Here is a 17,657-nt window from a genome sequence, read left to right on the forward strand (position 1 = left end):
TGGTTCTCATTTGAGGCTGAGTCACCCAGACACATACTGACATACGCACCTGCGCTAACATGCACACGCACAGACCATACGTGTGTGTAAGGTGTGTACGGTGTGTGTGTGATGGGGAATATGTGGTGTGAATGTGGCGTTTGTAGCTGTGTGATGCTGCGAGCGCGATGCTGCACATGCGACACTGCGCTCACGTGACACTGCATGCGTGATGCTCCTGTGTGATGCTGGGTGCGTGTGATGCTGCGGTTAGCGCGCTGCGCTACGAACCTGGAAACCCGAGTTCGATTCCCGCTCACGGCCAATGCTAGTGACGATTATCTGAACCGGTCATGGGCCTCCACTCGGTCGACTCAGACCTCAAATGAGTACCTGGTGCAGTGTGTGAAGTGAACATCCCCACTGGGGAGACAAAGGTGGTAGGGCGTGATGTTTGCCACCCACCCCTTTGTATGCCGTGCTGGCCTTCATAGGTGCTCGCTAACAGCACTTGCCCCCTACAGTCTGTTAAGGCTACACGGGGGATCATTGTCTTTGTCTTGTCTTTGTGTGACGCTGCTATGTGTCGTAGCGGGCAGAGATCGTGGTACGTCTGGCCGAGCTGCTGACCGAGAGGGGAGACGAGATCCTGGCAGCCAACCGCGTCGACCTGGAGGCGGCGGCCTCCACCGGTGCCAGCATCTGCATCACCCTCGCTCACTCGCTCACTCACTCGCTAACACTTACAATCGCTCACTCACTTCCACTGACTCGCTCGCTCACTGACTCGCTCGCTCGCTGACTCACTCACTCGCTCACGCTCACTCATCCTCACTCTCACTCCTGTGGTCCCGTGTGTGTTGACGTATCGGTGTGTACTGTGGTGCGGTGAGTGTGACGTACTGGTGTGTACTGTGGTGAGTGTTGACGTACCGGTGTGTACTGTGGTGTTGTGAGTGTGACATACCGGTGTGTATAGTGGTGAGTGTGACGTACCGGTGTGTACTGTGGTGAGTGTGCCATACCGGTGTGTATAGTGGTGAGTGTTGACGTACCGGTGTGTACTGTGGTGTTGTGAGTGTGACGTACCGGTGTGTACTATGGTGAGTGTGACGTACCGGTGTGTATAGTGGTGAGTGTGACGTACCGGTGTGTACTATGGTGAGTGTTGACATACCGGTGTGTACTGTGGTGAGTGTGACGTACCGGTGTGTACTGTGGTGAGTGTTGACGTACCGGTGTGTACTGTGGTGAGTGTTGACGTGCCGGTGTGTGCCACGTTGTGGCTTGTGTATTCCCCGTGGTGTGGAGCAGGCTTGGCCGAGCCCCTGCTGAAGAGGCTTGCTCTCTCCACTGCTAAGCTGAACAGCCTGGCTATCGGGCTGCGTCAAATCGCGGTGGCGTCCACGACGGCGTTGGGGCGTGCGCTGCGCCGCACGCTGCTCGCCCCGGGCCTGGAGCTGGAGCAGGTGACGGTTCCCATCGGCCTTCTCCTCGTCATCTTCGAGTCACGCCCCGACTGCCTGCCTCAGGTGAGTTCTGGCTCCACGGGGGACGGGGCAGGGCACGGGGTGGACGGGGGGAGGAGTGGGGCATGGGGGGGTTGCAGGCGAGCGCACTTCGAATTTTCTCAGCCACAAAACACAGCAAATTGGCACAGTAGGGGGGCGCAGGTGGTGCATCTGCAAGCCATCTCAGTCGGTCAACCCATGGCACCTGCCAGCAGCCTGCAACACTTCACGTGGCGTCGAGGTGCACCTAGCCTGTGGTGACGTCACCGCCACTTAGTGTGCGTATATAAGTGTGTACCTGTGTGTGTTCAGGTGTGGTGCTGGATACCCACCCTCTCGTGTGCCTTGCCGGCATTCATAGGTGCTACTGGCTAACAGCAATTACCCCAACAGCTGTTAAGGCAATACGGGGGATCTTTGCCTTTGTTATATAGGTGTATATGGATATGCATCTGTGTGTTGTGGTTGTGTGGTTATGCAGGTGACGGCGCTGGCGGTTGCCACGGGTAACGGGCTGCTACTGAAGGGTGGGCGCGAGGCGACGCGGTCCAACCAGGTGCTGCATGCGCTTGCGCAGGAGGCGCTGGCGCTGCACGGCGCGTCCGCAGCGGTGCAGCTGGTACCCACATACAAACAAGACACAGAATCTTCTTTGGTTCTTTCGGTAAAGTCACGTAGAATGATAATAAAATAATAAATTGATAAAATAAAATAACACAATAATATTCTCACGACGTTTCGGCCACAACACAAGCGGCCTTCATCAGGTGAAGGGGGGCGAGACTGTCTGGTAGGACAGCGCTGGAGTGAAAGAGCCACGTTCAGATACGGCCTTTAAGCTGTGTGAGAGGAACAAAGCGCCTTGACAAAGGAATTAGCATATAATTTAGCATTGAAATGGCTGAATGATTAGCTTGTGACTGGTCACAGAAATAGCTATGTTAAAAGTTAAAGCATACACACCCGCAGAGGCACCCATTGTTAAAGGAATTAGCATAGAATTTAGCATTGAAATAGCTAAGTTAAGGCATACACATCCGCAGAGGCACCCCTTGACAATGGAATTAGCATAGAATTTAGCATTGAGATAGCTGAGTGATTAGCTTGTACCTGCTGCAGAAATAGAGCTTGTACCTGCTGCAGAAATAGCTACGTTAAAGTCAGAGCATACACATTCACCGAGGCCCTTAGTACAAATCAAACAGGAGAATTTAGCATTGAAATAACTAGGCGAATCCAGCATTGAAACAACTGAGTGATTAGCTAGTGACTGGTCACAGAAATGACTACACATCTGAGCTGTTCACAGTACTATATAGTGAACCAATAAAAACTAAAATATAAATTACCTTCATGTTATCAATAAACTCTATATTCTCCAATCAGCTAAGCTACCAACAATAAGTCGTTATATATCACAATGCTATATGGCGAAAAAATGGGTGGATTCTTACCCTCAAATTTCAGCACCACGAATAGCTACGGGCCCCGTTCAGACGGACGAGTTCGTCCATGGTCGGAACAGAGGAGGGGGAGAGAGACAGCTGCGAGGCCCTAGTATGCTCCATGTTGTAAAACTATACCATTAACCGTGGTGTGAGAGGTATTAAGAGGCAATGCTGGCGAAAGAGCTGCGGTCTGAAGGTCATCGTAAAAATACAATTAATTAAGAACAGAAATGATTTAAAACATATTTCCAGTGGTTACTAAGCCTAAATCCATCTTCTCGGTTGAAATTGTGTTGTGGCCGAAACGTCGTGAGAATATTATTGTGTTATTTTATTTTATCAATTTATTATTTTATTATCATTCTACGTGACTTTACCGAAAGAACCAAAGAAGATGAATCATTGCAGTCACGAAAGCTTTAAATCGAAAGGCACAGAATCCCCCTCGTAGCCTTCACAGACTGTTGGGGCAAGTGATGTTAGCAAGTACCTGTCAAGGCTGGTATGTCACTCGAGGGGATGGTTGGCCAGCACCACGCCCGACCGCCTTTGTCTCCCCAGTAGCGATGTTTACACACCGCACCAGGCACTCGTTTGAAGCTGAATCGACCGAGCGAAGGCCCAGAACCAGTTCAGATAATTGTCACTGGTGTTGGCCGTGAGCGGGAATCGAACTCTGGTCGCCGGGTTGGTAGCGCAGTGCGCTAACCACTACACTACCGCTCCCCACACGCCTACACACAAATAGACACACATACTCCCTCATGCACTCTACCAACATCATGGCACTTTCCCCAACTGCCTGTGTAGGCCACATCGGTGTGGGAGTATATCTGTATCTGCATCTGCCGTGTGTGTGCGTGTACATGTGTATGTTCATATCTTTGTCTTTGTGCGTGCGCGTGTCCAAGCGTGTGTGCATGTGTGTCTGTGTGTTTGCGTGCGTGTGTAAATGTATGTCCATATCTCTGTGTGCACATGTCCGTGTGTGCACGCGTGTCCATGTGTGTGTCTTTGTGTGTGCGTTTCCGTATACGTGTGTGTATGCATGCATGTCCGTATTGGTGTGTGCCTGTGTCCGTGTGCGCGTGTCCGTGTATGCATGTGTAGGTGTCGTCCCGCGAGGAGGTGAGCGATCTCTGCCGGATGGACAAACTCGTCGACCTCATCATCCCTCGAGGCTCCTCGTCTCTGGTACACACCACAGTGCTCGACCCCGACCCTGACCCAGACCCTGACACACAGGACAGTGCCAGACCCTGACACACAGGACAGTGGCAGACCCTGACCCCGACCCCAACCCTAACCTTCGTACACATACCCAAAAACAAAGATCCCCCGTTTAACCTTAACAGACTGTTGGGGCAAGTACTGTTAACGAGCACCTGTGAAGGCTGCACTAGCACACGAGGGGGTGGGTGGCCAGGACCACGACCGGCCGTCTTTGTATCCCCAGTGGCAATGTTAACACATTGCACAAGATGCTCATTTGAGGCTGAATCGACCTAGGTAAGGCCCAGGACCTGTTTGACCCCTAACGCACGCACACCCGGCGGCCGCCATTTCTTCATTGTATAAAGTTTCTAATTGTGGGTGCTTAGAAAAAAGTCCATCTGGTAAGCATTGAATGTCTGCAGAGGAGCGAGGCTTGATACGCATGAGGTGAGCCAGGAGCGCAAGGCCCTCCCCAGAGCTGTTGTGTGGCCCTTGAAGAATGTCAACTTGGGTTGCGAGAGGCAATCCAGAACCGTCGGCTGATCCCTGCCTCCCTCACCCTAAGGGCTCACCACACCTACATGCAGGGGGGGTGCGTTGGGGGCCTGGAGCTTGGCCAGGGAGAGCTGAGGTCAGGTGGAGAGCTCGCGGCCCATCCCCACACGTCGGCGGTCGAGGGGGAGATTGAGGACAGTGAAGAGGCTTCTGAGCGGGTGCCACAGTGGCTAGGAGATGTTCACTACCTCACCTGGTTATACAGAAGGTCGTGGGTTCAATCCCGAGCCTGACGCCTTCTGTATATTTGGGAGTTTGCGCTATAAATTTCCATGTGATAATAAGTCAACTTCGTTGGGCTATCATTTGTGTGGCCAAGTCACTTGGAGCTGTTGCCTGTAATTTCCAGCAAAACGTTATGGTACCTGAATAGTAAATTCTGTGGGTTCAGTGTCCAACACACCGGTGTGCTGAACTAGTAACTAATTAGCACTGCTTTGTTTACGTGACAAACCTTATTGATTGGCTGTGTCGGGTGGTGCGTGTTTGATGACACATTCATAGTTACGCGATCTAACCCAAAAAAACTTCAAATGGAAGCGCTAATAGGTCAGTTCGCCTTACACCTGGTAAAATAAAAAATAGTTTAGTTCAGAGACCGACCTCGGGGCGGCTTAGGAGGGAACTCTGATTGGGGGGGTGGGGGTTTGGTAGTGGGGGGTGGGGAGGGTGGGGGTGGTGGGGGGGGGTTCTGGGCTGTCTGGGCTGACTGTGGCAGAGAAGCCGTTTGTGCCTCGTGCTGGAGGGGGCCAAGAGGGGCTGGACGAGCGTTGCTCATGGGGGGAGTAGAACCCTCCCTCACGAGGGGGGTGGGGGGTGGGGGGGGCTTCCTGCTGGCCTCAGCTTGACCGGGGCCTAGCGGGGGGGGACGGGGGGGTGGTGAGGAATCGGCAATGGGCCCCCGAGGGAGAGAACGTACTGGTGGAGCGTACCAGCAGAGTTTGGGCCGAGAAGGCTGCGACCCATGCGTGGGGGGTCTGTTCCATGCCGTTAATGTCTCTTGTGGCGTTGACTCCCTTTACGCCGTAGCTCGGTGGTTAAATGGGCTGAGTTTTGCGCGGTCTTTTTCGCAGGTTTGTAAGAGTGTTTGGGCCTCCACTAGCTCGCTGGGTTCGTAGTCGCTGACGGACTGGCAAAGGGGCTAGGGTGGCCACGTGGGACGTGTGGCAGGTTACCTCGAGAGTAACTTCCTCATTGAGGTGGAGTTCCTCGAGTGCCCCAACACAGGGCGGCGTACAGCGGTCGCTCATAGGAGGGTGTCTGTGAACACCTATGAACACTGTTGTGAACGCGCGTGAACGTGAGCGAGTGAACGCCTGCAAGTGAAGGCAAGTTAACGCGCGCGAGTGAAATGAACGCGCGCGAATGAGCGTGTGCTTTGGCCGTCCGCAATGTGCCACTCTGCGTGCAGGTGAGCTCCATCACGCGGGCTGCTCGTGGCATCCCCGTGCTGGGACACAGCGAGGGCGTGTGCCACGTGTACATAGACAAGGACGCGGACACGGACACTGCGCTTAAGATAGGTACAGACAGAGGTCCCCCTACGCCTCTGAGACACACCAACCAAAACCAATACTCACCATTCGCCACTAAGTGACTTTGAGGCCACGTGCGGTGTCGAAGGTGTGCTAACAGGAGATCATGGGACAGAACCAGGTGCCATGGGTTGGCTGACTGATATTACTGGAATTGTAGCCACCTGGTGCTCTGCTTGTTGTTGTAAGCATCGCTCCTCTGCCACCAACTGCCCAGTTGGAGGGCGACTGCCTCCAACTGCCCAGTAGTGTCTAACGCGAGCAGCTCTCGACACCGCTGGTACTAGTCTGGGGAAAGTCCACTCAGCTCCACATCCTCCCAATCCACATCAGTCCATCTCTTCTCCAGCCCATGTCGTGCCCGTTTAGCCCCCTCTATGCGGCCAAACAGAAGCTGCTTCGGCATGCAGTGGCTGGGCATGCGGGCTACATGACCCAGCCAACACAGCCTTGCCTGCCGGATGATCTCACTGATGGTAATGTGTCCAAATCTTTCAAGGATTTGTGAGCTCCTCACACAATCCAGCCTGGTTAAATCCAGGATGGATCGTCGGCAGGCCAGCCTGAATGTTTCTAATTGGTGCAGATGTTCAATTAGAGGGGTCCACGTTTCACAAGCATAGGGAAGGGAGGGCATGACTGTAGCTGAGAAGATCCAAAGCTTTGTGCGAAGCAACAAACCAGGTAGCTTCCACACAGCGTTACGCAGCCGATGAAAAGATAATGCCGCCCGGCTGATTTGGAGTGAGACCTCTGCTGTCAAACCGGAGTTGGTCATAAGCACACTGCCCAGGTATGTGAAACTCTCCACTTTCTCCACAACTGCTTCATCACCAATGGGGAGCTGAGGAGGTGAAGTGTTTGGTGACACAAAATACCCAGGCAGGTGCTTAGTTTTGGTGGGGCTGATGGTAAGGCCCCACCTCTTAGTGGCACGCTCCAGGTTCAGCAGCAGCGCCTCCAACTCCTCTGAGTGAGCAGCAATCATCAGATCATCTGCATACATAACATGGTTGACCAATAGGGAGCCATCCCTCGACTGCACCTGGGCATTGATCAGCCTCTTATTGTATCTCTACCAGATATAAATTCCTCTTGGATGCACACACATGCTCATTGTTAGCAATGCTATGTAGGGAAGTTCAATTCCAAAAACGGCAATGCCGCTTCATGGCACTTGTAGCCACCTAGTGGTCAAACGGGGACTTTGGATGGATGTGAGGGGCTGGTAACTCCTCCACCTTCAATTATTTACCACTAAACCACGTGCAAAATTTAGAACGAAGCTTGTGTCATAGGCCCTGGAGAGACAGGCGTCTATGACGTTTACTGGCCAAACTCCATTTGGTGGAGCCAGGAGATTGAATTCTTACCCTTGGGGTTCCTCCAGAAACAGCAAAAAGCCATTGCGGGTGGCCACGTGGAATATTCGAACGCTCACTGCAGCGGAGAGGCTGCCACTCCTCTGTTGGGAGCTGAACTGGTACCGTCTGGATCTCTGCGGTATTCAGGAGGTCCGGTGTACTAGCTCTGCCTCCTGCCACCATGAAGAGTGGACAGCCCTCTACTTGGGGCAGGAGACTGCCAAACAACAGGGAGTGGCTGTTCCTCTGAGCAAAATAATGAAGGGTGTGTGGGTGCGTGGCGGTGAGGTGTGGGAAGCTCTAAGCCCTAGGCTACTTTGGGTTCACCTTCCCAACAACCATAGGCGAGGAATAACATTAATACCCGAGTGGGTCATGATGCTGGCACCTGGTCTGGAGTGATTGGAAGGCATGGGCCAGATCAGCTCAATAACAACAGTAGGAGGCTGCTAGACTTTTGTGCAGCCCATGGGCTTGTAATTACCAACACGCTGTTCCAGCATCGGCCTATCCTCACAACAATGAATGAACGCCGGGTTTCAAGCAAGAACATCTGCTGGACTATATAGTGACAGCGGGTGCAGGCCTATGACACCAGGACCTACAGTGGAGCTGATCTACCCACTGACCATGACTTGTCATCTGTAAGATGCGCCTCCCATTATTCCACTCCGATGGTGGATGTACATCCAGGACCCCATTCAAACCCACAGCGGCCTGGTCTCAGCTACCTGATGAAAGTTGCAAGCGAGAATTTCATCATCGTCCTCCCCTCCTCCTGATGCCAAGGGGACATGGGCGAGGTATAGGACTGTGGCTCTTCCAGCTGCAATGGCTCCTTTGAGTACACGGCCCACACCTCCCCAGAAACCCTGGCTGACAGAGGAGGTGTTCTGGCTGGCTGAGAAAAAGTGACAGGCCCACTCTCATCGGTTACAGCATCCCACGTCAGAGAATGACGAGGCTTATCACAGCCCTCACTCGGAGGTTCAGAGAGCCGTGCGGCGCTGGAAGGATGGGTGGTGGTCGCAGGTTGCTGAGGAGATGGAGTCTGCCTCGGTAGCCCGCGATCACAAATCACTCTTTAACTCCATAAGAAAATACTTGCAGCGCCACACATAACCATCATTAGGGTAAATAAAGGTGATCCGATCTCCAACCCCCAGGAACAGGTTTGCAGATTTCCTGAGCATTTCTGTGAGGTCTTTGGGGAGGAGAAATCCCTCGGCCTCAAAAACTTAGGGCAAAGTGGGGATGACCCTGCTGAGGTTGCTGTGCCACAAATATTGGAAGTTGTCACCCCCTGTGAGTGGCTGGCTGAAATGCTATCTGTTGAAGTAAAGAAGGCCATCCAGAGATGATTTCCCAAGCGAAATGCTGAGGGAGGGTGGTTTTTGTGTGCAGACTGCATTATATGACATCATAATAACAGTCTGGAACACTGGATGGGTTCTGCAGGATTGGAAGGATGCCCTGGTGGTCCCCCTCTTAAAGAAAGGATGGCACAGACTGTAACAACTACAAGGGAATCTCTTTTTTCAGTGTGCCGGGAAAGGTTCTGGCCAGGATTACTCAACATCGCCTTGCCAGGCACGCTGAAAAGAGGCTTGCGGAGCCCCAATGTGGTTCCAGACCAGGGCGGTCCTACACGGATGTTATATTGTCTGTCCGTCTGCTACAACAGAGGTGTAGGGAATTTCAACAAGACCTACATCTCTATTTTATTGACCTGGTCAAGGCCTATGATGCCATCAGTAGGCCTGGTCTCTGGGTTGTTCTTTGTGCTTTCAGAGTCCCTGATTCTGCTCACAATCATTAAGGACCTTTGTCAGTTTAACACGTAGGCTTTCGCGACCAATATTATTCATAACAAAGGTTTTTGGGTTAGATTGCGTTAGTTATAAATGTGTCGTAACCCTCCACCACCCGACACGGCCAATCAGCAAAAAGTGTCACGTTGACAAAAGACAAATAGTTCACTACTTTAGCCCACCGGTGTGTTGAAGAGTGAATCCACAAAATTTACAGTTTGAGTACGACATTTCACTGGTAATTACATCCAGCATCATCGGGCAATTCGCCAGAATGGTGAAGCCCTCACTTGCTCCCAGTCTTAAATAGAGCAGCAGCAGGGTGACGTCATCATTGAACTCATTCAGGTGCAGTGATTTGAGGCAGAGGGGGGGGGGGGTATTGTAATTATATAATCGATTGATAATCAGTCAATGGTTATGATTAGTAATGAGTTGTAGATTAGTCATTCGTTGTAATGTGTTATTCTGGTTATATGCTACGTTAGTAATCAGTTAATTAGTATGTTTCCCCTATAAGGAATTGTAATATGTATTATTTAATAATACGCTTCCAGGCCGCACTAAGCCTGTAGATGTCAGAGCGATGAAATTATTTCTATTTCTCTCAATTTCAATGGATTCTCTAATTAGTTTTTGCCAGTAATAATTAGTTTTGCACAACACTTCATCGTTATCAAAATCAATTGAGTGTCCTTGTTGACAAGCATGTTCTGCCACTGCCGACAGTTGTGTTATATTGGAGATGCTATATTGGACAGAAGGGACGTAACATCAGCATAAGACTAAAAGAACACCAAAGAAATATTAGATTAACGTGCACATACCCTGGCACAAGCTCCACCACCATTGACTGATTATCAATCGATTATATAATTACAATACCCCCCCCCCCCCGACTAAAATCACTGCACCTGAATTAGTTCAATGATGACGTCACTCTGCTGTTGCTCTATTTAAGACCGGGAGCAAGTGAGGGGTTCTCCATTCTGGCGAATTGGCCGATGATGCTGGATGAAATTACCAGCGAAACGTCGTACTCAAACTGTAAATGTTGTGGATTCACTCTTCAACACACCGGTGGGCTAAAGTAGTGAACTATTTGTCTTTTGTCAACGTGACACCTTTTTGCTGATTGGCCGTGTCGGGTGGTGGAGGGTTACAACACATTTATAACTAACGCGATATAACCCAAAAACCTTTATTATGAAGGACCTTTGTGATGGTGAGCAGGCCCGGGTAAGACTATGTGCCCTTCCTATGATCTATCCTGGGTTTAAGCTGGCTGGATTGTGTGAGGAGCTCACAAATCCTTGCAAGCTCTGAACAAAGTCCCATCGGTGAGCTCATCCGGCAGGCAAGGCTGTGTTGGCTGGGTCATGTAGCCCGCATGCCCAATCACCACATGCCAAAACAGCTTTTATTCTGCTGGATAGAGGGGGCTAAATAGGCACGGCATGGGCTAGAGATGAGCGGAAGTGATTTGGTACAAGAGGATGTGGAGCTGATTCGACTTGCTGATGACTGGTATCAGCAATCTTAAGATCGGCCTCTGTGGAGGAGGCTCGTGAAGGACGCTGCTGGGCAGTTGGAGTAGCAATGCTCACAACAACGAGCAGAGCATTGGGTGGATAAAACACAAGTTGGCACAGTAGGGGGCACAGGTGGTACATCGGCCAGTCACCCAGTCTGTCCCGTGACCTTCTGCCAGCGGGTGTTCCACACTTCACATGGCCTTAACGTGCACATATCCTGGCACAAGCTCCACCACCACTTAGTGGAGAATGGCGGTTGTTATTGTGTTTGTCTGTCTGTATGTGTCGCTCTGTGTGTGCAGTGCGCGACTCTAAGTGCGAGTACCCGGCCGCGTGTAACGCGATGGAGACGCTGCTCATCCACCGCGAGCTCCTCCGCACACCGCTCTTCGACCAGCTCATAGACACGCTCCGAGCGGAGGGGGTATGGGGACATAGGGACACGGAGACACAGACACGGAGACACGGGGACATGGCTCGTAGACACGCTCTGAGCAGAGGGGGTACGGGGACACGGGGACAAAGAGACACGGGGGACATGGGGTCACAGCGACAGTGTTTTTGTTATTGTGATGGTTGTTGTTGATGTTGTGGTGGTTGTTGATGTTGCAGTGGTTGTGGTGGTGGTTGTTGTGGCTGTAGGTGGTGATCCACGCGGGACCACGGTTTGGCTCCATGCTGGCGTTTGGCCCTGCGGAGGCGGCGTCTCTGCGCCGTGAGTACGGGGAACTGGCCTGCTGCCTGGAGCTCGTGGAGGGGCCGGCCGGGGCTGTGGAGCACATCCACCACTATGGCAGCGGCCACACCGATACCATCGTCACGACCAACGGTCTCGCCGCACCGCTCTCCACGCTCATCACGCTCGCCACGCTCGCCACACTCGCCACACATTACAAAACACAAACACCACAACATACACACCACATGGGCCACACTACATGCACCACACAACACATATCATAGCACATAACATATAATACAGAACATAAACACAATAACATACAGAATAATAAACAACAACACATACACAGCACACCTGTGTGTTGTGTTATATTGTGTTGTGTGTGTGTTTATGTATATTGCTGCATGTGTGTGTGCTGTATTTTGTGCTGTGTGGTTGTGGATTGTGCGGTGTGTATTGTGGTGTTCATAATAAAGGTTTTTGGGTTAGATCGCGTTATTTATAAATGTGTCATAAAGCCTACGTGTTAAACTGTATTGTGGTGCTATGTGTGTGGGTTGTGGTTCTGTGTGTGTTTATTGTGCTGTATGTGTGTAGTGTGGTGTGTTTTGTGCTGTGTGTTTTGTATTGTGTGGGTGAGTGTGTTGCGTATTGTATGTTTATTGTCCTGTGTGCGTGTGTTGTGTAACAGAGGAGACGGCCGAGTACTTCTTGCGTCATGTGGACAGTGCATGCGTGTTCTGGAACACGAGCACCAGGTTCTCGGATGGATACCGATTCGGCCTGGGTACGAAACACTCATACACACGTAACTACACACTTGCAACTACATACTACACGCTCGCAACTACACACTACATGCACTCGCAACTACACACTACATGCACTCGCAACTACACACTCGCAACTACACACTTGCAATTACACACTACACACTCGCAACTACACACTCGTAACTACACACTACAGATATGCAACTACACACTTGCAACTACACTCGCGCAACTACACACTACATAACAACTGCTATTCACCACTAAGTGGCGGTAACACGGGGCTTGTGCCAGACTATGTGCACATTAAGGCCACGTGAAGTGTCGAATGCCCGCTGGCAGAAGGTCACGGAACAAACCCAGGTGCCATGGGTTGACTGAGATGACTGGCTGATGCACCACCTGCACCCCCTACTGTGCCAACTTGCTGTGTTTTGGCCACCCGGCACTCCGCTCGTTGTAGTCAGCGCCGCTCCTCTACCCTCCGTTGTTGCTGGAGGTCGACTGCCTCCAACTGCCCAATAGCGTCCTTCATGGGCTGCATGAACCAGCCAACGCAGCCTTGCCTGCCGATGGGACTTACCAGATCTTTCAAGAATTTGTGAACTACTCCCACAATCCAGCCTCGTTGAACCCTCGATGGAGCGTAGGCAGGCCTGGCGCGTAGCTCTTTGTTGTGAGTGTCGCTCTTCGTGAAGGATGCTACTGGGCAATTGTAGGCAGTCGCCCTCCACCAACAGCGGAGGGCAGAGGAGTGACGCTCACAACCATGAGCGGACAATCGGGCGAATAAAACGCAGCAAGTTGGAACAGTAGGAGGCACAACTCATGGCACCTGCTGGGTCTGTCCCGTGACCTCAAAGTGCACCTAGCCTGGCACAAGTGCCATGGTGACTTGACCACCACTTATTGGCGAATGGCGATTGTTGTTGGTGATGTCAATGCGCCGCATTGCACAATGTTATCTCTCTCGCCTGGTATGCAGGAGGTCGTGGGTTCGATCCTGACCCTGATACCTGTGTAGTGAGTTAAACTGAGTCGCAGACGTATTCTTGGAGGCAACACATTTATTTAACACCAACACACAGGGTAACTGCCCCTTAACAGAATAACAACATATGGTGGTAACCACCAGGCTAACTACACTAATTACAACGTAACTGCTACTACGGACCGGACCGCAGTTCGGGTCCAGGTCCACGTGTTGGAGACTCGGTAGAACGTCGGACGTCGACGAAGGTTGCTTCAGAATGAACAACAACGTCAGTCCCTCTGGGGGACCCGGCTTATATTTTCTGCGGCGTGGCCGCCTCCGCCCTTGGCCACGACCACCTTCCAGAATCCTCGAGCAGGATCTGGACCCTGACCACGTGACCACCCCTAGCCCCCACTTGGGGCCCCTTTGTAGACTTAACTGGTCACATGTCCCCTCAGGTCAACCAGAGTGCCATAGCCTTTAGTAACCTCATTCCTATGGCCGGCACTCCCACACCCTATCCTTTAGGGCCGACACTGCACGCCAAGCGTGGTGCAATCCAGCGCTATCAATCAGCACTCACCGAGCCCCTCTAGGACCGGTACTACAGCCATACCACTGTGGTATCCGCGATGTCGTTACACCGCACGCTGTGCCTCTCTAGGGCCGGCACTACACAGTGACATCTCGCGATGTCACTACACCTTTATAAATGGAGTTTGCATGTCTTTCTCTCCCCGATTGCATGAATTTTTCTCCGGCTCCTCCAGTTTTTCCCTCCACATTTAGAATCAACATTACACGTTCAAAGTATTTGGCTGCTATACAATTTCCACATGATAAGCCACTTTGTTGAGCTATCGTTTGTGGCCAGGACGCTTCTGAAAAGAGCTTCATAGTACATCGGATTCTTGCAGAATAAATACTGATTCTGATACTGATTTATCACACATGCTTGTGGCAAAATATTCAAATAAACATGCTTTAATAATATATGCATTTTTTTAGCTGATTGGCTTACACCAGAGAGCCTCCAGTATGGCCTTGTCTCACCACTGGTGTTAGTTCAGAGAAAGCCAAACTGCGAACAGTACTAAGGCAATGCAAGCATCACGGCATTAATAGCTCGGGTTGAACAGTTATAACTATAAACTAATCTGTACACACGGGTGTAAACAGAGGTTATATAGTTTATTGATGTTGCTGCTCCAGGAGCGGAGGTGGGCATCAGCACCTCGCGTGTCCACGCCCGCGGCCCTGTGGGCATGGATGGCCTCCTCACCACCAAGTGGCTTCTCCGGGGCTCGGGCCACACGGCGGCAGCCTTCAACAACAATGGCGCCAGCTTCCTGCACGAGGACCTGCTGCCCACGGCGTGCCACCCGGCGCGCCACACCACCCACAGAGTCCACCCACACTCGTAGAGATAGCACCACCCACAGAGTCCACCCACACTCAGAAATGGCACCACCACCCATAGAGATAGCGCCACCCATAGAGTCCACCCCCACTCAGAGATCACACACCGTTTATAGAGGTCCCACACTTACCACTCACCACGTGCCACCACACACCCCACCCAGCCTGACGCTCACCTGGGTGTGGTCTGTGTTTCCAAAACTCAACCCGGGTGTGTCACATGTCTGTGGTGCACACCTGAGTGTGCCACATGTTTGTGGCACACACCTCAAGGTCACTCAGCTGAGTGTCACACATTTCAGTCACACGCCCAAGTGTGTCACTGGTGGCGTAGTGTTACAGGTCGGAGAAGCTGAAAATTTGTTGCAAGGCGCTAACGCTGCAACGTTTGACTCCCATCTCCGTTCCGAGCGAGAGAGCGCAGAGGGGCTCACTGCAGAATGAAGGAGGGAATTATTGCAGGCCCGGGTTTCCTTCACTCGAGAGTTGCGTGATGGTGCCTGGTCCGCCTGTGTAAGGACAGATCTCTGTTACGATGACGCAAGCTACATTTTGCTGAATAAAGGAGTTGTGTTTCTCAGGTCTGCCTTGTTGGGGTGATTGTGTGTGGTAGTGGTTTGCCTGTGTGTGTCTGTGGTGACTGGGCTGTGTGTGTAGCTAATCTGCACATTGACCATTAGCTTGTTATCTGTAAGATGTGCCATCTGTAAGCCCATTCAAGCCCACAGTGGCCTGGTCTCAGCTCACTGATGAAATTTTCAAGCGAGAATTTCATCATGGCTTGCAGCTGGGGTTGGCATCATCCCCCCACCCCCTCCTGATGCCGAGGGGAAATGAGCGAGGTTTTACTCCGGTGGCTCTTTCAGCTGCAATCGCTGCTTTGATTATGCAGTCCAAACCTGCCCAGAGAGACCCTGGTTGTTTGAGAAAGTGTTCCGGCTGGCTGAGTAAAAGCTACAGGCCCATTTCCACCATCTGCAGCATTCCATATTGGAGAATGAGGCTCATCAGAGAGTCGTGTGTTGCTGCAAGGATGAGTGGTCGTCACAGGTTGCTGAGGAGATGGAGTCTGCCTCCGTTGCCCGCAATCACAAATCGCTAAATTTCATTAAAGTAACTTGCAGCACCACACCTATCGCCATCCTTCGGGGAACGAAAGGTCATCAGATCTCCGCCACCTGGGAACAAGTTTGCAGTTTTGCTGAGAATTTTTATGAGGTCTTGGGGGAGGGGAAATCCCTCCACTCAGAAAACATCATGGGGGCAAAGTGGGGATGCCCTGCTGAGGCTGCCGTGCCTCAAATAATGGGAGAAGTAGTTACCCTCTGTGAGTTGCTGGCTGAAGTGCCATCTGTTGAAAAACTACGGAAGGTGATCCAGAGTCGGACCAGGAAGAGCGCTGGGCAGAGATCTCCCAAGCTAAATGCTCAGGAACGGTGGTATTTGTGTGCCGACTGCCCTATATGACATCATAATAACAGTCTTGACCACTGGATGGGTTTCGGAGGATTGGAAGGATGCCCCTGGTGATCCCCCTCTTTAAGAAGGGGGACCGCATAGACTAAATACTACAGGGCATCTTCCTTCTTAATGTACCGGGAATGGTCCTGGCAAGGATTAGGGGCCGTCCATAAATGATGTCACGCACCTGGGGGGGGGGGGGGGGTCAGACATTTGTGATGCCGTGTGACGAGGGGGGGGCAAAAAATCGTCCAAAATCACGTGATGTCATTTATGGACGGCCCCTTACTCAACATTGCCTCGTCAGGCACGCTGAGGAGAAGCTTGCAGAGCCCCACAATGCGATTGTGGTGCCATGACCGCAAAGCAACTCCGCAAACACAGCGAACCCCTCCCGCACCTCGTATGAAACACACACCCACACGCAGCGCAGCCACGTAGTGTCCTGATGGGGGGTTGCCTGGCACATCGGGTTTTAATCCGAAGGGCCCCTAGAGTGAAAGTCCCACAGTTTCCCAGTGCCAGGAGATTGGCCGACCCTCGCAGGACAGGTTACATTGCAGTGCCCCTAAATTGGTTTAAAATTGTATGGGCGCACAGAAAGTCACCGGACTAACCGCAATGAGAACGCTCACAGCACGGGGGAGGGGGCAGGGGGGAAATAGCATGTGGCGGCGCAGACGGGGAGGGGGGAGGGAAAGCCCTGGACCCACCGCAGAGGTGTATTTCGCGGGATGGCAACACCGGCCAAATCGTCTGAATCCGAAAGGGGGAGGGTGGGCGCGTAGACAATGGGTCGAGGCATAACGGAAAATAACGCTCCAGGTCAGGGTGGGACGTCAGTTTAAAATCGAAAGGTAGGCGCATGATTGGCTGCGTGGCGCGACGTCCCCCTGGGCCTTTGAAGTTTAAAGAATAAAGGTGGGAGCCCCGGGACGATTAGTTGAGTTGTCTTCAACCTACGGGCCGTCAAGACCCACTCCCTGCCGTCCTGCCTCCTCGAGCCGCTCGCAGCATCCGTGTGATGCCAGCAGCGAGTGCTGCTACAAGGCAGTGATAGGTGAGGTCGCTCGTCCTTCTCCCTCCGACTCTCACAGTGGTCCGTGCGACGCCGTGAGCCCAGCTTCGAGGTACGTGGTATAACGCTTGGGTTCGTAGGCAGAATCAGGCTAAGCCCTTCTTGCGAAATATTCCCCTTCCATATAGGGTGTATTTGCGCCATTAATAAACTTTAGTTCAGAGTATCGGTGCAGTGCGATTTCTGTGTGTGTGTGGGTAGAATCTCGGTGTGGTGTCTGTGATTTGCGTGTGGTGTGACTGCACGGGGAGACGATGTGTGCGAGAGAGCGAGCGCAGGGCTGCAAGTGTCGGAGTGGTGTTGGTAATTTGAGCG

The 17,657-nt window shown here is 52.1% G+C and overlaps 1 protein-coding gene across 9 annotated transcripts in view; it reads left to right on the forward strand.

Moving 5' to 3' along the window:
• ALDH18A1 (aldehyde dehydrogenase 18 family member A1) overlaps positions 1–15,383 on the forward strand; it is a 63,612-nt gene extending 48,229 nt beyond the window's left edge. For all 9 annotated transcript variants that reach the window (XM_076068391.1, XM_076068386.1, XM_076068392.1 and 6 more), the window contains 9 exons: positions 572–671; positions 1,294–1,511; positions 1,972–2,109; positions 4,049–4,132; positions 6,120–6,231; positions 11,256–11,377; positions 11,596–11,782; positions 12,327–12,422; positions 14,597–15,383. In XM_076068391.1, coding sequence (XP_075924506.1) covers positions 572–671; positions 1,294–1,511; positions 1,972–2,109; positions 4,049–4,132; positions 6,120–6,231; positions 11,256–11,377; positions 11,596–11,782; positions 12,327–12,422; positions 14,597–14,808 — 1,269 coding nt within the window. In that variant the 3' untranslated portion in view covers positions 14,809–15,383. The remainder of the gene's footprint in view (positions 1–571; positions 672–1,293; positions 1,512–1,971; positions 2,110–4,048; positions 4,133–6,119; positions 6,232–11,255; positions 11,378–11,595; positions 11,783–12,326; positions 12,423–14,596) is intronic.
• Positions 15,384–17,657: the final 2,274 nt, after the last annotated feature.

This window comes from Petromyzon marinus, chromosome 21 (assembly GCF_048934315.1).
Source record: "Petromyzon marinus isolate PM22_M1 ecotype Great Lakes invasive population chromosome 21, UKy_Petmar_22M1.pri1.0, whole genome shotgun sequence".
NCBI lineage: Eukaryota > Metazoa > Chordata > Hyperoartia > Petromyzontiformes > Petromyzontidae > Petromyzon > Petromyzon marinus.